The sequence below is a fragment of the Falco rusticolus genome, chromosome 5 (genome assembly GCF_015220075.1).
Source record: "Falco rusticolus isolate bFalRus1 chromosome 5, bFalRus1.pri, whole genome shotgun sequence".
Taxonomy (NCBI): domain Eukaryota; kingdom Metazoa; phylum Chordata; class Aves; order Falconiformes; family Falconidae; genus Falco; species Falco rusticolus.
The window spans coordinates 1614334-1636797 of record NC_051191.1 but is presented as its reverse complement, the minus strand read 5'-3'; the positions used below and the strand labels follow the sequence as shown (position 1 = coordinate 1636797).

General features: G+C 44.0%; 1 protein-coding gene across 5 annotated transcripts; it reads right to left on the bottom strand.

Moving 5' to 3' along the window:
• Positions 1-9402: 9402 nt before the first annotated feature.
• TRMU (tRNA mitochondrial 2-thiouridylase) lies at positions 9403-22355 on the bottom strand. Of its 5 annotated transcripts, XM_037389043.1 has the most exons (12): positions 22245-22355; positions 21713-21878; positions 19449-19555; positions 18800-18922; positions 16809-16981; positions 15796-15849; positions 15182-15248; positions 14063-14163; positions 12846-12990; positions 12518-12600; positions 11171-11320; positions 9403-10268 (listed from the first exon to the last, which is right to left on the bottom strand). In XM_037389043.1, the coding sequence occupies exons 1-11, from the start codon at positions 22327-22329 to the stop codon at positions 11174-11176; spliced, it is 1251 nt and encodes a 416-aa protein (XP_037244940.1). In that variant the 5' UTR covers positions 22330-22355; the 3' UTR covers positions 9403-10268; positions 11171-11173. The 5 variants fall into 5 exon arrangements, with proteins under 5 accessions (XP_037244940.1, XP_037244939.1, XP_037244943.1 ...); XM_037389042.1 differs by having other exon boundaries at positions 9403-11320; XM_037389045.1 differs by lacking the exon at positions 9403-10268 and having other exon boundaries at positions 11177-11320; positions 12508-12600.
• Positions 22356-22464: the final 109 nt, after the last annotated feature.

The following is a 22464-nucleotide window of genomic DNA, read 5'->3' as shown; positions in this document are numbered from 1 at the left end:
TCAGAAAGAAAAGCAAAGCCCCACGTTTATGGCACGAGCTAACCCACCTGTAATAAAAAAGCTGTGCAGAAACTTCATTAGTTATAAAAGCAGCTCCCAAAAGGCCAGGATGTTTTGAGGGGAAAGAATACCTGGTTTTAAAGTAAATAAATATCCTTAAACATCCCTTTCACCTGGACCTGTTCTACATGTTCCCTTCATGTTAGGAACGTCCTGCTGAATCAAGTGCAGAACAGCAGCTGCTGTCGTTGGCAGCTAGTGAAGGGAACAGGCTTCCAGGTGAAGCAGTAAATCATACACTGACTTTGAGAAAAATCGGTACATTTTCTTACATGGTTCAATTTTCTGGATAAAACAAATGAGAAAGCCTGGAATGGTTAATTTCTTCACTTCCAGCTGCACAGGGCACAGGTTTCAGGGATGGAAAGGGTCAGGGAAAAGCCCTGCTGGCTTTAGGGGTAAGGGTTAGGGTTTGTTCCACTGGCACAAAATGGCCAAACGAACGGGAGCGAGCGGGCGGTCAGGAGGGGCTGAGCTGCCGTGCCCACAAGGCACGCCTGACACGGCTCTTCTCCACCAGGTTGTCCAAGGGAAGCGACCAACTTTCCTGGCTGATCTCACCTGGGTTACACCAAGCACAAACCAAAAGCAGCGTCTATATTTTCTTTCTCACTCACTCGAGTGACACGCCAGCTTCCCGGGCAGCCACCTGCCCCGGGCATGGCTTCCCGGCGGCACTGTGCTCTGCAGCAGAGCCAGCGCAACCGAGGTGGCCCCAGAGAGGTTTCTGTTGATGTTGGTTCCTCTCGCTGGAGCACGCCGGCAGCAGGATGCTCCTGTTTCTAGCAGAGTATTTAGCTTGCCTCTGCGGGCGATGCAGATACGTGCGGTGCATCCCTTGGAATTTGCTGCAAGCTCCATCTGCGTTAAGCCTGCCTCTTTCTAACTGGAGAGGAACCTTGCCTCCACTGGGCTGGCTTGTCACGGCAGGTGCTCAGTACAGCAGCATTAGCTACCAGGATGAGTTACGGCTGATGCCCATTGCAGTCAGGGCGTTAGTCGTGGCAAGCAGCACACAAGTGGAGTTGCCTGCTCCAATTCCCAGGATAAACCTTTTGTACTTAGAGAGTATTTACCTCCTGATCCTTCAGTGATGCTCACCCTCTGGACTCAGAAAGGAGGTAACTTGCAGGGAGCTACCTGAGAAGTCACCAGTCTCAACCCCTTTCAGTAGCAAACCCTTCTGCTTTCTCTGCAGTTCAAGTACTGCTGCAGTACTGCAGAGCCAGATGAGGACAGTCACTGCTCCATGAAATGGCCCTGTGGTTTAAATAAGGTTCAAGACCTGGCTACTAATCAGTTCACAGATATTCTTCTGGCGCTATCTCCTTCGCCCTAAAACCTAGGTGGAAAATTGGCTCGGTGTAAAAATCTTATACCATAAAACACCTTCTTAAAACACATGTAGGCTATTCCAATTTATTTCTCTAGGTATTACAACAGCAATAAGCACTAGTAGCACATAAAATGAGTGATCTTCAGTCATGCCTGAAACTTTTCAAATTTGTAATAAATTCATCACACAGTTTTACTACATATAGCAGATTTGCTAATAGAGTTCTCCCCTGCCATGGAGCTGGTTGGTGTGGCACAAGCTGTAGAGGAGCCTTTCAAGAACTCCTAGTGAGGAACTATAGATAAAAATGTGCAAACAGCAGAAAACCCCACCTTAAGTAGCTAGATTAAAATAAAAACTACCTTTAATCCATTACAGATCTTAAATCCACCAGATGCCTCATATCTAGTTATCTCATTTTTGTATACCAGTCCTTTTTATGTTTACAATCCATCCTTCTTTAATGTTTATCATTTTATACAAAGCCTTGTCCAGTGTAACGAAGCTGTACCAGACCAGCTGAGTTTGCTTTGCCATCAGGCGGGAGCTGCAGCAGGGCTGGGTACGAAGCCTCTGAGATGTACAGGTTGCAAAAGAGATGTGTGCTACTACTCATCTCCTATTTAGATCCAAATTCCCCTGAAGACTTTCAAATAAGAGAAGAAGCGTTCCTCTGCTGGTTCTAATTCCTCAGTCCCCCCTCCTCGGTTGCAACGAGCAGTGGGCACAGCCCAGGATTTTCCTGCTGTGCTGGCATTCATCAGCCCTGCAGAAAGCAGCAGGCTGGGAAACAGAGAGAGGGAATCTCTACAGCACCTGCCCCAGGGAAGAAGAACACACCGGGGAACCTTCCTTGCTGCAGAGGATGCGGGGGACCCTCTCCTCTCTGTTCTGACCAAATTTCATTAAAATCAGAAGAGAACTGGATGCACAGAGGGATGAAACAGCTGGCTCCCATCAAGTCAGCGCTACATAACTCTGAGTCTCCTCTTTCCTACCTAGGGGTTTTCTCAGAGCAAAAAAAGAATAAAAAGAATTCACCATTTCTCCAAGAGTCCAACTTGAAGTTTGGCAGGACAACGTAGATGACCCATCCGCCAGCCAGAACTGCTGGGTAACAGCCACCACCAGCACTTGCTGGCAGAGCAAGTCCAGCTCACTGCAACCCCAGAGACAAACCCAGGAGCCCCACAGGGACACCAAGTAGCAGAGGTATTTCCACCACGAGCCTCCACAGCACCACTGGAAAAATCCAGGACAGAGCAGTCCGGTCAGTTTTCAGTTGCCAAAACTTTTTGCTGGAAGTAGGCCTCCTCTTGCTTTTCCCCACAGGAATGGATGTGCTGCAATTGCAAGGCTGGTGTTTTCCTGGGAGCATCTTCAAAAGATGATGCTACTGAATGGAAATGGTGCCACCGAATTGTCAAACTCTGGAGCGGGGCAGTCCCCTGGGAAAATTTCATTTCTGCAGGTAGGGTCTGATTAAGGGGAACATCTCCATGTAGCTCATTTTTTCTAGGACCTTAAACTTTCAGAGTGAGTTTGAAGCTCTTTTGTGTTGAAGAAATTATTCTATATGCTGTAAAATTGCATAGAATGAGGAGTACGTTAACTTTTTCCATTCTCAAGTTTCTCTAACTGATGCATTACGTTCAGTAAAACACATTTTAGAAAAAAAAACATCCTAGAGATCGAGCAAACCAAACCCAGGAGTTAAGTGTTCACCAGACCCCACACACACTCAAGTAAGTGTAAGAATATGGTGCTAGTTCTCAAAAAACAACAATTTTTTTTACCTCCAGCCATTCAAGAACTACATGAAGTTTAAGACTGACAGTGAAAGCAAATGACCAGCGCAGCACAGTGCAGGGATGGAGGATAGGCAGGGCCTGAGCTCTAAATAAAAAGCGTGTGTTTGCCTTGCTGCCTGGGCTCCCACCACGTACCACCATCCCACCATCGCTGCCCTGGCCTCTAAAAAGCTGCTGCTTCTCCGCTGGCTCATCAGCGTGCTGCAGTGGCAGTGTGGCTTTACCCCTGCCTTGAGCAAACCCACTGAGTGGCAATTCTTCCGATGCATTGGCTCAGCAAAAATCTAAATAAAAGGGGAAAACTTCAGAATCAGGGATGTGTAAATTGCTGTTCTCACAACCACCGACCATGCCCACCGCTGGAAGGGGTGAGCGCGATGTCCTGGTGCCTCCTGGTGCTGAAGCTGGAAACGGCATGTCCCTTGGCTGCATCAACGTTGGGGCGATTACCGCATTTCTAACAGATAATTTCATTATGTTTAATTCATTAAAGCATGCAAAGACGTAGAAATGCAGAGCAAGCCGTTTTGAAACGCTATTCATAAACTGTGCGTGTTGCAAGTACTTTCCTCATCAGCGGGACATCCTCCTCACCTACTGTCACCATCATCTCCCAGCTGTGCGTGCTGCCGCCATGCTCATAACCCCCCCATTGCCCAGGCCAGGCGGCCAGTACCTATCCCCTCATTCATGTTTCTCCCTGTTTCTTACACAGAAAACAAATCTTTTTGATTCATTTACCCGTTTGGGTTTGGGTATTATTTTTTTTTGGCCTTAGTAGTAGTCAGGGCTACTGGTCTTCCTTTGCTTGGAGAAATTAAACTACCTCGATTTAAAGAAACCAGCTCCTAAGGCTTTCCGAGAAATCTGCAGTTTCAACCTGACCTTTTCTGATCCATGCTCTCATCCTTACTGATGGATCAGTCGGCTCCAACCTCCCCAGCCCACCCACGATGTTTTCACCGCAGCCTCACTCATCAACTTTTCACATTTGCCCCATTCCCTGGAACAGCCTCTTGCCTTCAGAAGCTTCCTCCTGCCTTCCAGCTCACCAGACCTCTGGAGAAGCTGACGAACCACAGGAGCAGTGGGCAGCGGATAGAAGGGCTTCATCTCTGCTGACAGTTCCCACCAAGATTGGTTTACAGCTGCAATGAAATCTCGGCCTCTTTTTGTTTGCTGTTTTTTGGGGGGTTGTTTTTGACAGTACCATAAATGTGACCGATAACAGGGTCACATGCTTGTGGAGAGCAACCAGGAGACCCTGCCGTGCACCCCCCATTGCTACGGAGCGGACAGTGCTGCACGCTCCCATGGCCTGACCCCGAGGCTGTTCGGTGGCAGAACAGATGCCCCTTGCAGCTCACTGCCACCGCCGGCTGCAGGACCCAACACCCTCCTGGGTAAAGAAGGGACAGCAGAGACTTCCCTGCTGAACTCTCCGAGCTGAAAGGGGTCTTTTGATCAAAGAGGGGTTTGAAAATTCTGGTTTGGGAATAACGGTGGACGGGGAAGTTGTACCCTTACCGCTGAAATGACGTGACCCTGAAATGCAGGTGGGGGAGGCTGTGCTGTGAAACTCTGTGCTGCGAATCTTCACTCCGCTCCCATCCCGTCACCTGTGGGGCGAGCGAGCACAGGCGGCTGCACACAGCCCTCGCCCAGCTTCCAGGGAGGGCTCAGCCTCGTCCACAGGGGCTGAACTGCAATATCTATGTGTGTGTGTTTATATATGTATGAACTGTTGCATTAAAAAAAAAAAGTTGTTTACTAATTTATGATTACGCTGAAAAGATAAATCTATTCTAAAAAGGAAGAAAAGAAAGCTTCATAAAATCACATCAGCTTTGTTGCCCGTGGTTTGCAGCTAAAGAGAGAAAGCACATGAACACTTAATTTTGAAGCTGGAGGATGAAAACTTCCTTCAGTCCTACCAGCCGATGTGAACACTAAGAGCCAATGCTTTTACTGCCAGACCATAAACATCGACCTGCCGCAGTGCGAATGAAGCCCTTCACAATGCCTGTGCAACACCTCACCTCTCCCGAAGCAGCTGTCCAAGTGCAAACAGCATCAGAGGACAACCCTGCGACAACCCCCCCGTGCACGGGGGGAGCCCTGTCCTCCAGCTCTGCCAGACCAGCTGCAGGAACACTGCCAAGAAGAAACTAAACCAGGAGAGCAATTAAGACAGGTTTTACACAAGTACTTCTGCAATAAAACCGTACTTGGAGTGCAAGTTTTCAGCCATTATACACTCAGCGACAAAGGTTTCAAACATATTCACAGGGTACAACAGAAATGCCAATTCAGTCCCAGCCTTTAGCTGACATGAGTCATACTTTTTCAGTTACATGATCCAAATCATGTTACCACGTTCTCTACTTTTGAAGGGAAAAGTCCTTTTTTGTAAACAGTTGTTCACCTCAGCCTTTGAAACCAAATATTTCAAGACCTGAAAAGCTTAATGACAACTTGAAAGTGAAATCGGCTGCTTGCAAGCTGTTGCCCAAAGTGGGAGAAAAAGGACAACAAACTGAAAAGCCAACGAATTTTTAAAAGCATGTCAACGCTAGTTTTCTGCAATAAAGAAAAAAAGAAAATTCACCTGCTAGTCAGACTGCTCCTACCCAGTTCAAGCCCAATCTTGGCCAAATTCCAGCCTTGGCAAAGGCTGCACGAGAGATGGTGTCAGTGATGGTCCCCCGCGGGCAGCACAACTGCCCAGCCCCAGGCGCTGACCTCCGCTCTCACCTCGCCCCTTTGCCTCCCTGTTTCCAGGCTATGACAGGTGTGCCCCTGCGCAAAATGCAAAAATTTCAGAAGCATTTGTGATGGGCTGGGCTGCAAGCCCCAGGGCAGGCTGCAGCGTGGGATTCAGGCACCACTCTCAACTCAACACTACTGCGCGCTGGCTGGGTGGGACTGATGCTACTGAAACCACCGTCCTCTTCACGTACACAGTCAGAACTGGTGGTGGGGCTGCTCGTCTTGCATGTAACAGCCAGATCCAGCAATAGAAACGCGCCTCTATATAGGCTGCTCTGCCAGACTCCCCTGAGAAGCCGTGTCCCTGTGCAGGACAGAATAAACCTCCCCTTGCCAAAGGCTCTACGTACAAGAGGAGCAAGGGTCTCACACAGCAGGTCAGTAGTTAAGACCCTTACCCAGGAGAGACACATGGGATGGAAAGAGAAACATACTACCCGCTCTGAACATTAGAACTATTTGGAAACGCTGTTCTAAACGTGCAAGCTCCATGTCGCCAGATCTGTGCAACCTGCGGTAAAACATCCCATGCAAGAAGCTCTTTGCAAGTTGAATTTCACAAATGCCTGCTAATTCCTAGCTCCCAGCAGGACGGCAAGATTCACCGGGAACAACAGCAGCAATTGCTTTATCTTGTCAAAGGTCTTTGCTCATCATCATGGCAAGAGGCTGAGCTGCACTGACGCCAAGAAGCCTCCATCCTTCCTCAGTGAGCCTCTGCTAAGAAATTGTCCATACTCACCTCTTCCTCAGATGAGGTTTCTTCAGTAGAACCATGAGGTTCAGCTCTGATGATAAAATCAAAGTCCCTGTGCCCCAAAAGTGAATTGAGACCATTGCTAGAGAGGTTTCCACTGAAGAGCGGCATGTTAGCTTATGAATTTTCTGCATTAGCCATCCTGGATTGCTGCTGCATCCAGTTTTAGGGATGCTTAAAGAAAAGAGGGAAGCGGAGCATTTGTTAAAAAGCCTCCATCCTAGAGGAGCTGTAGCAGACGCTCATTGAGCCCCGTGCAGCTATGCTACAAACAGCTTTGGTTAAACCTTCCTGCTATGGGGCACTGACTCAGCAGCTCTCAGCAAACCTGGGATCTCATTGCCAGAACTCCTAAATTCATCGTAACAATGTTAAAAGCACTAACGACTTCCGCACCGACTGTGCCTTAGCCAGACAAGCGAGCACCGAGTCACCTGGCCTTGGGATGTGCCTGGCATCATACCAGCAATGCAGCAGCAAAGCCTCTCCTGGGATAATGAACTGGGAAAATTTGTCCTCAGAATGGGATTAATAAAAAGCAAGCCCATCTGATAACAGACAAAAAACCCAAAAAAAGCAGCCGAGGAAGGGTGAAAAAAGTCTTTTTTCCTTCAAAGGCTAAGGAAACGCATCCAGGCTGCAGGGAACACATCACCCTGCTGGCATGAGCCATCCCCTGGAGTTCGGTGCTTTCCCACTGTGCTCGTAGCCAGCAGCACTTTACTCATGGGTAAAGCAGAGCTCAAACCACCCAGCAGCTCCATCCATCACTGAAGTAATGCTCACACTCAGAAAAGCACAAGTAACTACTAAGCCTATAGTACAGGATGAACATTTTCTTGCAAAAAATCCAGCAAATTTAGCAAAATTATTGCGGGATTTTTTTGTTGTTCTGAAAGTGTTTCAAAGCCTATTGAAATTGATCAACTAGTTTTTTCCCTAGAAAACTTTTTGCAAGCAGGCTCAAAGACTGTCATAAGAGCGAGTGAGCTTAAAACCAGGACAAGGGGAAGCAGTTACACGGATCTCAGCTCCTCCAGTCTGCGCTCCAAGCAGAGCTCAGTACCTCGGTGTCCCCAAGCTGATGTGATTTCGGTGTTTTCGGGCAGGCCCAGAAGCAGACATTTTTAGGCAGCTCTGAGAACTTACACTGTGGGCGCTTTAAAGTCTGGGGGTCACAGGAGGCTATACAATAGCTAAATTTCGGAATTTTACAGCCGGAAGACCTGTATCCTCGGAGGCACAAAGGAAACACTGCCTGGTAGAAACAGGAAAGTAATGAGGAAGCAAAGACTTCTTATACAAGAGAAGTATTAACGGTTGGCAACTACCGGTGTCAAACAGAGCCTAAAGCTGAACAAAATTACCGGCTGGGGTGCTGGTTCTGCAGTCATTTACCAGCTCTAAGGATCTGACTTTCATTTCCAGGTGGTAGCAACCGCAACAGTACCTACTCAGCAACATCAGGACTTAAAAAAATGCTAACTCATTCTTTTGAAGAATGAGGAAACGCTAACAGCACGTTCAATTCAGACCAAGCTCTTTGCGGGAGGGTGCAGTCCTGAAACACTGCAGCCTTGAGAGCCCACACCAGTCACTGCACCAAAGGAGGCACAGGCAGAGCACCAGCCGTGCCACACTCCCTGCCACGGGGGACAAAAGCTCCAGCTGCTGACCCGACCTGGTGTCCAGGGAGGTTTGCTGCTCACCGGGCACTTGGAGCCAGGATATCGTGGGGAGACCCAGTGGGCTGGCAAGCTAAGGCAGCAGTGATCTGGGCAGGAGAGACCTTGAAAACAAAACAGCTAGGAGAGCCCTCCCTAGATGCCCCCTGAAACGCTCATACACTACACATGCAGCGTGTGCAGCTGCAGGGGTGGACCTCACTGGGATCAGGAAGACATGGTGGGACAGCCAAAGTGCTGCCACGGATGGGTGCAGGCTCTCCAGGACAGACAGGATGGGAAGGGGAGGCAGGGGTGTCATCCTGGGTGCGAGGGAGCAGCAGGACAGCATGAAGCCCTCCGGGGGGTGGGTAGTGACCAGCTGAGAGCACACGGGTTAGGATGAGGACAACCTACATGGATGACGCGTGTCTGCTGCAGCCCATGTGATCAGGAAGAAAGACAACTGGAAGCAGCATCATGTTTGCAGGCTCTGCTCTTCATGGAGGACTTGCCACTCTGATACCTGCTGGAGGGGACAACACAGAAAGGCACAAGAGCCCAGGAGGTCTCTGGAGCACTGATAACTTCCTGGAGGAAGCTTCCTAGAGGAGCTGATAAGGGAGGATTGGAGCATCTGTCATACAAGGAGAAGCTGGGAGAGCTGGGACTGTTCAGCCTTGAGGAGGCTCATGGGAATCTTATCAATGCAGGTTGTAGAGTCTGTGTTCTTGAAGATACTCAAAATCTGACAACACAGCCCTGAGCAACCTGCTCAGCTGCCCCTGCTTTGAGCAGTGGAGTTGGACTAGATGATCTCCACAGGTCCTTGCCAACCTCTGCAATTCTGTCAATTTTAAAAAGAAAGTGAATTTTGAAGACACAGAAGTGGCTATGTCCTTTTTCATCTCCTCACAGTTGAGCCTACCACTGCCAGTACAACATCAAACATAAACATACCTGAGACCATTGAGAGATGAAGTAGTAATAAATACCACACTAGTATAACAGAAAACATTTGTGAAGATTTTAATTGGGACATTTACTGGAAAACTCAGATGAGGACAACATGGAGCATTAACTCCTTGGTAATGAATCCTACATTTTGCAAAGACAAAAGTTTCAGGAAAGATAAGCAAAATATTAGGAAAACCACATAAAAGTAATGACCAGGACCTGCAACACAAACTAACCTAACACAAATCAGGAGCCTATGTGAAGCACAAACAGTCTTTACAGTTAACCTGCATGTGGATAGACACTCTGAAGACAGACTTTTACACTGAATTGATTTTGGCACCAGTGAAAAAGGATGGCTTTTTTTCCCCTCTCAAGCTCATTTACTGTAATGCCAAATAAATATATAAGATTTTAATAGTCTAGGGTTTTTTCCACAGGGCTCCCTGAACTGTGTGTTTAGCTTTGCCAGACTAGCAGGTAGACACTGAAGAGTGTCTTCTCCCCCTTTTACTTCCACACTTTGAAGAAAAAAGACCAACTTTTACTTTTCTTACCAGAAGAAACAGAATCATAGAATCATTTAGGTTGGAAAAGGCCTTTGAGATCACCAAGTCCAAATGTTAACCCAGGACTGTCAAGTCCACCACTAAACCAAGTCCCTGAGCACCACATCTACGCGGTTTTTTAAACACTTCCAGGAATGCTGATTATATATAAAAGGAGTTCTTAGAAGATACTAAAACAACAGAGAAGGATGTACATAAAATCCAAGCCTTCAGATCTGCTAAAAAGACCTACCTGTTCATGGTACAACTTTCCTACTGCCTAAATTGAATGCAAGTCTCAAAATTCTACATCCATCTGCAAGTCCTGCTCTTGTACAGCTGTACTTCAGGGACAGTTACCTTCTCCTACCATGGAGACAGACAGGAATTAATTTTTGCTGACTTGCTGTCATAAAGTTTTATTACAACCTTAGGGTGTCCTCAATATGCATCCAATCCTTATAAACATAGATAATTTGGACAAGGTTATTCAGCTCTTCCTAATAACATTCCATTTTGACACCTGGCAAGATCCAATTATTCTCAAGTCTATATTAAGTTAGCTACACAGTAAGGAAATGCATATGAATTTGCATTTTTCTGAAGCCCAACAATGCACTCTCTTCTCCAGGAGACAAACCAAACAGCCTCTGGCCTCAGCACTTAAGAAAAAATTAGGTCAGTTTCACAATCAAGACTGTTTTTAAGCCCCTAGATTTGTAATTCTGAATTACGTAAACATCTAAACCCACTCTTTAATACAGCTTAAGAGTCTAAAGCATTTCTTATAAAACTATTTCAGATGAAAAATAAATATCTGTTGTTTGGAGTTCACTCAAGACGCTAAACTTAAATATCATTCATTCCTCTTCCAGAGTTCAAAGCGCAAACATACATTTACTGTAAAGCAACATATGTACTTTACCTAGGGACAGGTGTCTTCAAGTAAGAAAAAGTATTTCAGTTACACATAAAAGATTTCAGACAGGACTTTTATATTAAAATTCTTGTGTGTGTAACTACTATTACAGAACAACTTTAAGACATCCCTTCATATGTATTAACATAAATATCACCACCCAGTCCAATAAAATGGTACCAAACTGGCTTTAGTTTTAAACCTGTCCAGCTTTAACAGTCAACAGCTGCGACTCAATGCTCAACTGACCTTTAGAACATACAGATCAACAACACCACCACCAAAAGTTTATTGTTTTCATTATTCTTAGGCAGCAAACTCTCTGAAGTCTTTCAATAAACAAACCCACATGTTATGTTGCTGGTTCTATCTTGTCAACCTCTTCCTTCTTCGGACCCTCCTCTCGGCTTTTGCCCTGCTGCATGGTGTACACCGATGGGCCTATCCTTAGGATCTTCCCGCTGCCCAGGCACTCATCACCCTTGTAGAACACGGCAAACTAGAAGATAAGCACAGGAAGTCTTCTCAGCAGCTGCAAATGGCATGGTGAGCAACTGCACACTGTTCAAGACCTGCTGGACAGCAAGTGTATTAATTTATATTTGTTCTGACTAGAAGTTTAAAAAGACAAAAAAAACCCCAAAAATGCAGGGGATTCATTTGCTCACATGAGTGTAAATATAAACACGGTGGAAATTCCATCATAAACTTCTACAAGATTATCTCAGAGCTCTTCAGTTACTGAGGTGGAATGGATTGTGCTGGAAAGCTTCCTTTCCCAAAGGGGATGACATACGTAACGTCACCTGCATCTTCACTGGACCTTCCCCAGACAATTGTGCCCAGGCTACAGCGGCACTTCTCAAAATAGGAAAGGGACCAAGGACTACCAGAGCAGACCATCTGGAAGGAAGCGACTCAGGCTCCCTGCTGTGCTCAGCAGGTTCTTGCAGGAGAGCAGGAGCAGAGACCTCCTGGCTTTGTCTCATTACCTCGCAGTAAAGAGCCTGGCTACAGGCTCAGCAGCTCCTGGCAGTCAGGGGCTTCTCATGCCCATCACCAGCTCTGGCTGGAGTCTTCTCAGCTCACTCCTCTGAAGCGTATCCCTCTCTCTGTTACAAATAGTTCTCAGAAAATTTCCCTCCTGATGTATCCCACAGGCCCTCAAGTCTTGGGGAGGGAGAGCGAGGGTAGAATGTATGCTGGGAGAAGGCATGCAGAAAATGTCTGAGACCGCTGGTTTACAACGTGATGGAGTATCTATATATTCTCAGCGTTAAAATACATCACTACACAGTACCTCCCCTCAGTACTGTTCCGGGACAATGAAATTCACTGGACACAGATCCTCACTAAACAAACTTGAACACTAAAACCGTATCAAGCAGCCAGTTACCAAACTAATGTCTTTTAAAATCTATTTCTTGAAGACAACAACAGATTCCATTTCTGCGTATACAATTGATTATCAGAGATGTTTTCATGTGCTTCTAAAACTTTTAAGCCAATTTCTCAGACTATATGAATAACAACAGTTTCTACTTTTAAATGTTCTCCTTCAAAACAGCTGATGATTAGTCAAAATAGAGCTAAGTGCTCTCACAGGCAAACAAATTAACTATTTTGCTCCAGCTATTTTATTAGCCAGATAAGCCAAAACACAAAAAAGGAAAGAAAATAACTTATAGTAGCTCACCTGTCCAGGTGTGATAGCTCTTGCTGGCTTCACTAGTGTCACCCACACACTCCCATCTTGGTTTAGAGTCAGCACACAAGGCACTAGACCAGAAAATGGCCAAACACCTGCCAGTTAATCCTTATGTTCGCATTAAAAAAGAAAAACCTTCATGGCTAGGTTAAACAGATCTAAGTTAAGATACCACCACCCAGAACTGCTTTATAAAGACAGTACAGAAACAGAAAGGCAGCCAAAATATTTCAACCATTCCTGCAAAACTACACTGAACACACTGCTACAGTTTCACAAACAGAGTAAAACAAAAAATAAAACAAGATTTGTTTACCCAGTGCCATTTGGTGCCGAAACCTGAAATGACATTCCATCATTTTATCTCTAACAAGCTCTGCAGGAGGTTCCTCTGCTATCCAGTGCACTCTGTTTGTCCGCAATAGATCTCTGTACAGAGCAGGGTGATCTGTTGACGGTGCCTTAAAATACAACGTTTATTTAATGCTGATGTTTTTGCCAGAGAGCGTATAACTTGTAAAGCATGAAATACAGAAGCAGCATCAAGCTACATCAAAACAAAGGCAAAATAAGTAAGAAAGCAAGCATTTAGTAACACTTACTCAGCTTGCAGGTGGAAGCCTTTAATGAAAAAATAGGCGAAAACAAGCCTGAATTATCTGTTAGTCTTCTACATCTCAGAATCGTGTTACTTGTATACTTTTCCCTCCAATCATATCTCTGCCTTCTTCAGGCTGAGTTCAGACAGCTATTGCCCTCATCCTACCTCAACAAGATGCTACCTCCCTCTTCTCCTGTTTCCCAGCTCAGCACCTCCCCAACAAAGGCGCTGCACACACAATCTTACTATAGAGCATAAACCCCACTTCTTAGAAGTCCTGCCTGTTTCCTCTCAACTCTCATTTGATTATGACTTTTTCCCCCCCAGGCACATTAACAAGTAGCAGAACACCTCATTATAATCACATCAATATCAAATAAGAGTAACAGCTGCATGAACAGCAAGAAACATTAACAATGCCAGCAAGCTGCAGAACTCTCAGTCCTCTCATATGATTAGTCATTAACACATCAATTATTTGCAGTATTATCAGTTTTCAAAATGATAAACCTATTACTGGCTACTACTACTTTTCTAGAAAAAAAAAGTAGCAATACATCGTAAACCAAGATAATACACATTTTATATGCTGTGTGTAATATATACATATTTTATATACTGTGTTGTAATAACTACAATAAAAAACCCTCATGTTTTAGAGTAGAAAATGAGAGCTCAGTAGATTGGCTGATTCTTTTCAGTATTCACCCTTTGTTTGGAAAAGTTCTATGCCAAGATCTAGAACAATTTTCTACTCAAGAGAAGCCAGTCTGGACAAGAAGTTTCAAATCTGCTGATGCTACACAAGCTGGGTCTTGTTTTCCCCAAGAGGAAAGCCAAGAATTCTGCCCAGGTTAGAATCACATTCTGTATAGCAGGAGTCACAAAATGCTTGCATTAGTTATTTGCAATACCAGTGTTAATAAACTTACCACAAAGACATCTCCAGTGCTGACATCTTTGTCTACAACGAACCAAGGATCCTTCAGGCCTGCTAATCTAGCCCTCTGGCCTATTGTGTAGAGGAACCAACCTAAAGAAATAGGACAATGCAAAGCTGCTAGCAATTTTTCATCTTTTACTTTCAGAAAAATGTTAACATCACTTCCCTAAAACTTTGCCACTAAAAAAGAATAATGAACTAAGTTATCCTAGAGAGGTGTGTCAATTACAAAATAAGATCTACTTCAAAGTTTTCATTATTTAGATTGGGTATTAGGAAGAAATTCTTTCCTGTGAGGGAGGTGAGCCCCTGGCACAGGCTGCCCAGAGCAGCTGTGGCTGCCCCATCCCTGGCAGTGTTCCAGGCCAGGCTGGATGGGGCTTGGAGCAACCTGGTCTGGTGGCAGGTGTCCCTGCCCATGGCAGGGGGGTTGGACTAAGATGAGCTTTAAGGTCCCTTCCAACCCGAACCATTCTGTGATAATTAATTTCAATTACGGTATTCTTAGGGTTTATAAAAGACAAACACTTCTTTATTTCAGCTTCAATTTGTGGTTTTGCTACCACTCAAGTCTTAACCAGTTTCCCTTACTTTTATGTACCAGTAGAACACCCTACTTCCATGAATTACTTGGGAGAGGAACTCAGTTCTGGCAGCTACAACTGAGGGAAGCAAAGGAAGGACACACACAAGTAAAGCAAAAGGTAAGCTGCCCATGTTTGGTGATGTCCTACTGAGCATCACTGAGGTGCATGGTGGTTTTTTTCTGCAAAGTTTAGGTACTAAAGAATATGGAACTGAAGCACAGTCATTTCGTAAGAATTAAATGAACAATGGTGTCTCAGTACTAAATTAACAGCCACTTAGTATCAACAAAGTAACCCTAATAATTATAATTTACTTTCTTGCAACACAGAACAAATAATCGAGAATCAGTTCTAGGTCAAGGCTCTACTATTGCATAAAGCAGGTTTTTCATGGTTATTAGTTATCAAACTGGGAAAAACCTGTAGACTGGTTTGGAATTTCACTAAATTTGTCTCTCCAAATATAAGCAGTGTTGTTCCATTTATCTAAAAGCAGTTATTAAGGTGGGTTAGCCAATTACCTTTGTGTGTTCCCATCACCTTCTTATCTTCAATGGAAACAAAGTTACCTGGTTGAGGTTCTAAATACTACCAAATAGGAAGAGATTGTTTAAGTCACAAGATGGCCCAAAAAAACCTCAGTATATTTCAGGTTCTGTCATTACAATCTCTTGAAGTTGGAAAATAACTTTTCAAGCAGCAAACTCCGCCCAAGCAGCTTACTGCCTCTTCCCTGATGCTGCTTTAGAGAGAAAAGTATGAAGGGCAGTCCCTGTCAGCAGTAATTCTGGGTTTCACTCACCCCATCCTCACTTATGGCAGGGGACAGCAGGATTCAGCCATTTGTCCCTCTCACATCCCAACCGCTTGTCAGAGCCCGGCAGGCGTAGGAGTGGTACAAAGTCACGCACTCCTTTTGCTACAGAAAGTGACTGTTTGCTGGTGGAGGGGCAAGACACCTCCCACGGGCTGCTGGCGTCAGCTTCTGGGCAGGCTTGGGACTGTGAAGGCAGATGGGGCATTGCTACTCAGTGTGGCCACAAGCTGTTAGAGATTTTTCTGTGGACAGTGGTATAAATTACTACTGAAAACCAGAACAGAACATAAAGATTGTTGTAGATGTAATGTTGCTCACCTCAAGAAGGAAATTTTCAAAGTTTCGTTCACCAATGAAACAGACTCCCATACTCTGAAAAGGAAACATGGCACTGAATCCATAAAAGCAGAGAAAAACATCTGAAATAATGTCTAGTAATAATCTGTCCAAGATGGATCCCTTACTCCATGTATCATAAACTATGCTAGGCATCTCATAAACAAATCCACAACAGCTGCTCAAACATAGGTAAACTAATTCTATACAGTAACAGTGAGTCGTAAGCACAGAAGAGAAATAACAGGAAATAGAACACGTGTTCAATGAATAAATACATTAACCTTGGTGACTCTATTGTATGTGTATTAAAAACAGAAGTACTTTCAGATTAAAGTACAAAAGTAACACAAATTATATAGTAACGGTATCATCCCTTAAAAACTTTTAAAAACAAACAGGCTTTCCTTTCCTTTCAGTTACTGCCTGCCTTCTTCAAACACACATTTACAGTGGATGAATATAAACACTGAAAGCAATCAGAACAGTGTAAGCAATACAATTGCTATCTGTATTACATTTTTTGGGATCAACTCACAAAGTGTTAGTTCTCAGAGAAACAACTTTTTTTTTTTTTTTTTTTTAAATGAAGAGTAACTGTGGAAAAACAGTAACATCCAATTTCTGCAAAGAATACCAAAAACCAATTATAGTGAAGAAGCCTTTAAAAGCTACGGAAAACAAAGATCAAGGGCTCCTCACCTGCTGTGATAGAAAATGCTTTCCTTAAGGCTCACAGCACCCTAACACACTCACAACTTCACCTTTAGTTCTTCTGAGATACAATGGTAGACAAATTATCTGCAAGCTAAAATACACAACTAACCACAAGCTCATAAAAGTACTTATAAACAAGTAGCTATAAAACTGCTTCCCAACCTATTCTGTTATGCTGCTCAGAAACAGACAAGTTGTCACAGATTAAAGTTCAAAAATTTCAGGGAAGTCTACTTCAGAGAAAAATAAAAATCAAAAGACTGTAAGTGTTACTATGCCTCTTTTTTCTTTAGCACATGATGAAGGCCATGTTCCGCTGCTATCTTCTTTACAAAACTTTTTGTTAAACCCCCTAAAGGGAAAATGGTTTTCCTCAAAGCATCCTGCGAGATCTGACTTAGAAAGAAGGTCTGGTCCTTAAAGAGGTCAGCCCCTTGAAGGAGTTTCACCGCTGCAAAGTGCAGAAAACATAAAGCATCACAACATAATCCCCTTTAATAATTCCTACAAACAACATTTTAGTTTTATTATTTCCAAATACACGTTTAAAGACAGTATTCATCAGGTTTTTCAAAATCTAATTGAAAATGTTTGGGTAATTTCTCACCACTAAAAAACATCAAGGAAGATACTGACTTCGTGCAATGAAGAATCTCACAAAGTCTTACGCTGCCTCATCTATTACAACACTGCTTGTGTCACTGGCAAGAACTTCCACATGAAAAACAACTTTCACATTTCACATGAAAGAGAGAATGAAGACTCAAATTATCTTAGAGTATACTGTTCTTCAAAAAGACATTCAGGTTTTTGCTGAAATCACACTGCTATAAATCAATGATCTGAGTGAGTTTGACCTATTTTTCTTTAAATAGCTAAGTTTCCTGACTGCCCAGATGAAATAAAATTGGTATAATTTTCCAGTTATGTTTTGCCCACTCTTTTAAAAGAGCCAATAGTTCTGCTGTTGTACAGACTCTACTTAGCTGTTCCTTGACTCAAACAAACACTAACCACAGGCCAACAGTTCAGTCACAAGCAGTAATACGAAACTTCAGGAACAGGGCAGGAAGCCTGTTTTGAACATCACAAAACCTCTGACTGACAGCTCGTCACAGGCAGACTGTTGGTCCTGCTGGGGCCATTCCAACTTTTCAGAAATAAAATTAAAACAAAGGAATGAATAAATCCCTTTAAGTCCAGAACAAACAAATGAAAGAGGGAAGCTGTAACAGGAAAACATCACAGCAGCAGCTTTGCATAGGAGTAGTTTGCAAGATTCTTTCCCTCACACTTCTCATTATACATCAGAGCTTCATCTGAGTTTCTTTACTGCATTATGGTCCACTGCAGAGCTATTTGGGAAATCTCTCCATTGCCATCCAAGCTGCGATAGTGCCATGAAAAGAGAAATCCAAAACAGCATTCATCAAGCTGCCTCTGGTAGTGACAAGAGAACCACTATGGTGCTGAGAACAACCTCCAATTATGTACAGCTACGGGCAGGCTTATTAAAGTGACGAGCAAAACCTGCACTGCTACTAGTACCTTTGCTGACCTGAGAATCATAGCCTTAAAAATATCTGCCCATGATGCACTTGGACTTTTCAATTGCAGTGTAGGCTGAACCTTGACCTGCCTGGGAAAACCAGGCTTCTATAGGAGAACAGAGAAATAAGGCAGAACAGTTGAATTACTGAATGAGAACCTGATTTTTCCACTAAAATAATATACAGCCCAACTACTGTACAGAAGTATGTTATTAATTTTAACGTTTCAAAGCCTTAATTCTAAAATTCCACTTAAGCAAATTCCCATGATGAATGTTATCTACACTATATACTGAATAGCCAAAGAACACATTCCCTAAAATAAAAGAAATATTAAAAAAGAAAATTTTATTTAAGTCACAGGGATACTTGATAAAGATTTCTTGAAATACCTTCTCCAGGGTACAGATAATAGCCCTGTCTCCTTAATCCACATTACAGCTCCTCCAGCATGTTGATTACTACTGAAATGCTTATTCTTACCTCTGCACCTGGCTTAGAACTCTTTTAACACAGAAAATATAATACTTGACTAGTCAGGGTATATTTTCAGCAATGTCAACCCCCTGTTTTGCACAATCAAGCTTCCACAAAGGCTGGGGTTTAAATGGTAATCTTTGTGTGTAAGGTCACAAACCTCCCTGACTCTGTGACACCAAATATAGTTTAAATTTCTCTTTCATATCTAGGCTGAAATATTAAGTGAAGAAACCACTTACTATTTCTAACTTCAAAACGGTTTCTGAAAAGCCTTTGTGGACTTTTAATATGCTTCTGTTGAAACACTTCCTCATCCTCTAGTGATGTCCTAGCATAATGCCCAGTAGCAATTGCATCTGCTCCTATCAAGCGAAAACACAACAAAGGCACATACTTGAAATTCAGTTTAAAACAGGATTATAAACATCCAGTAAGAAAAACAGAAAGCAATGAGAGAAGTTTTATAATGACAATAATCATACTCCTGCTATTTAAATAATGTAAACTATTCATCAGCATGCCAGCACTTGTGCTTTTGTACTTCAAGGACCACCTAAGAGTGAATGGTCAGGTCAATGTACATCCCTGAATTAAATCTGTTCCTACATATGAGCAACCTAATCTAGCAGAAGACATCCCTGCCCACAGCAGGGCAGCTGGACTGGCTGGATGCCCTTTAAAGGTCCTCTCCAACCTGAACCATTTCTATGAATATCTTTCATATGGAAAAGCAAACTTAAAACCAAGTACTTTGCAAATACTGCCACAGAGACATGTGAATTAGGCATGCATATGAACTCATGTTTTTCCCCACCTTTTCAAGAGTTTGTATCCTTTAAGCATTTCCATGGCACACAGTCTGTACTGACACACGTGAAAATGCCTTACCAAGGTTATCCATAGCATAATGAAGAAAGTAGTTGAATTTGATGTGCTTGTTACACACAATATCAGGATTAGGAGTCCTTCCCAATTCATACTCTTTTAAGAGGTCACTGTAAAATAAAGATTCAAATGTGTAACATTACTAACACTGCATGATACTATCCAAGACTGAACAACCTGTTTAAACATGACAACCCGAGACCCAGTCATAAGTGTTCCATGTTAGAAATAAAATACCCATTCAATTTTAACCTGTAAACATAACACTTGGAAGATTTTCTCCAAAGTGCACTGAGGATATGATCAAATGATCACTCACAATCTTGTAACCATGTTTGATTAAATTAATACTCCCTCAGGGGAGACACGGCCGCCCACTGTGACCATCTCACTCATCTGTTACAAAATACTTACTTTCAGAATTAAACCCTTTTTAATTTTTCAAAGTGACAGTGCAGTGGAGTTACAGAGGACATACTAGGAGTTACCAGTGTCTCAGCTGAATGTACAATAACTTAATGCCACCATAAGCAGTCATGTAGCTTAATTTTATAGATTTTTCCTGTCTTTTTTATTTCCTTCAAGAAACTCAAGTAGTCTCTCAAAGTCATACTGCAGTTTTACACTGTTGTGTGATTAAAGTGCTTAGCATTATTTGCTTGCAAACATTGGAATCATAACTAATGAAATTAAATCAGCATATAGCGATGCACTGAGATACCAAAAGGCCTGATGACTGCATTATTTTGCTTGTCCTCAGTAGTCACTGAAGTCAAAGTGAACTGAGGGCATAGACTGGATACAAAAGAACATCAGCAACCCTAGTACGTGGTTTTACTTTTCACCTTCTGAAACAGAATCAATTGCTTCTTGCTTGCCATGTTAAAAGCAACTTATCTTTTATTTTGTCTAACTCCTTTTAAAAAGAAGTTCTGAATTCAACAACTCAATAATTAAATCACCTGGTTCCACCACCGAGAGCTGCCTCCCTGTTGCTGGCTCAGTACTGTACTCCTTTGTAAATACTGCAAGGGTACACTGAAAGCTTTAGAATAAATACTCAGCATAAAGCCAGGTTCACATCAGTTCAGAACTTCAAGTGAAGTACAGAACCAGAGAAAAGGCAATGAAGGATGTCTACTGAGTCTCTCTCTGACGTAAAGATCTGAAACAGACTTTGCACAAACCATGGGAAAGACAAGACCTGGAACAGTTCTCTTGATAAAAGGTGGTTTTGATTAATAACCCTTTAAAGAGAGATCCAGAGGAGTAGTAAATTCAAGGTCAGTGATGACAGCTAAGAAAAAGGGAGTCTGAAACAAACCAAGACACTTGCAACAGACTGTCTGGGAACACTGACTGTACTATTAAACGACAAGAAGCAAAAGAAAAGCTGATCTTCTATAATCAGACACCCCACACTCCTCAGGAGCTTTGATAACATTCACTCATTCTGTCACACCAGAAGGGAAAATTGAGTGAATGTTCCCAGAACAGAGCTGTTTGCTTCACTGACTATACAAAAATTTAGTGCTCAACCTGGTATCATTTCAACATTAAGCAGAATTAGCATGACCAGGTTATTCCTCAGTTTCTTCTAAGACAAGGTAACAACAGCATTACTTAAAGGGGAACGACGGATATTAGGGAAAAACTTTTATGTACTTGAGTGCATAAAAGATACATTTATGTTGTTATGCCACTACTTCCCCCCTTCTCCTACCTCCCAAGAAAAGTTCTCGTATTTTTCTATGCAGAACTTTCTTCCCTCAAAATGGAACAGAAAATCTGGACACCCTCTTCAGAGAACATTTTCAAATTTGTTGCAAGTTTAAAGCAGCAAGGCTAGTTCACAACTGCTTTGTGATAAACTGGATTCAGTATATATTAATGTAAAATGCACTGCGTAAGTTACACACAGAGACAACAACAGCACCCCGTTACATTTTTTTTTTCTCAAGTTACAATAAGGTTGGGCCAGTATATGGGAAGCAGAAGAAATGAGCCACAACAAAGCAACTGCTACATGCTCATAACTAGGGAGAAGTCTCTTAAGTTCAAAAATAACAGACATATTAAAACGAACATAAATTCTGATCTTAAACATGAGTGAAAGAAAAAACGATTCAGGCTTCAGCACTTTCTCTTAACACTGATAACACCGCAATAAATCGTTGTTGCCCAGGATCTGTCCATCCTTACTTTTCACAAGAACACAGTACCACACCAACATGTTGAAACGCCACCCGTTTTAAACGTGTTTCTACCTGAATACTTCATTCCAGTACTCTTTCACGTAGGAAACCTGGTGAAAAGGAATATCGAGCTTCTGGCACACTCGGTAAGCATCTTCGCAATCTCTGTCAACGGAGCAAGCTCCTTGTTCGTCCAGAGGGTCCCAGTTCTTCATAAAGACGCCTGTCACCTGGTAGCCTACGAAACGAAGGGGAGAACTAATTATAAAGCGGGATTATTACAGCCCGTGTTTCCCAAGACCCGAGTAACCTCCTCCCTCACAGGGTGCAGGCAGCCCGGTACCACAACCTGCTTCGCCTCACAGCGCGGCGCTGCACGCCAGCTAAGGGCGGCCGCAACCCCGAGCCCCCCGGCAGCCCCACCCCGCAGCTCCTGCCCCCCGGTTTCCTCCCTCCCCGCCCGCCCCGCGGGGCGCCCTGCCCGCTGCAGGAGGCGGCTGCGAGCGGGGAGCGGCCGGGCAGCAGGGCCGAGAGGGGAGGCGCGGCCCCGGCAGCGCCGGCGGAGGACGGTGCCCGGCCCCTCCGCCCTCCCGCACCCACCCACCCCGGCGGCGCAGCAGCAGGGCGGCCACGGCGCTGTCCACCCCGCCGGAGACGGCGCAGGCCACGCTGCGCCCCGCCGCCAGCATCGCCGCCGCTTCCGCCCGCCACGCCCCGCCCCTTCCGGCGGCCGCGGCGCGGGGCGGCACCCGCGTTCCGGTGGCGGGGCCCGGCCCTGGCCTCAGCGGGGCGCCTACCCGCTGCCCGCTCGGAAAGGCCCGTAC

Bases quoted from the DNA above. Each gene is read 5' to 3' on its own strand.
- TRMU (XM_037389042.1), bottom strand. From the start codon at position 22,329: ATGCTGGCGGCGGGGCGCAGCGTGGCCTGCGCCGTCTCCGGCGGGGTG. The intron at 19,556-21,712 runs GTAGAAACACGT...TTTATTTTACAG, and splicing joins TACTGGAATGAAGTATTCAG to TGACCTCTTAAAAGAGTATG. The intron at 14,164-15,181 runs GTAATTGGCTAA...CTATTTCTTTAG, and splicing joins GGTGATGGGAACACACAAAG to GTTGGTTCCTCTACACAATA.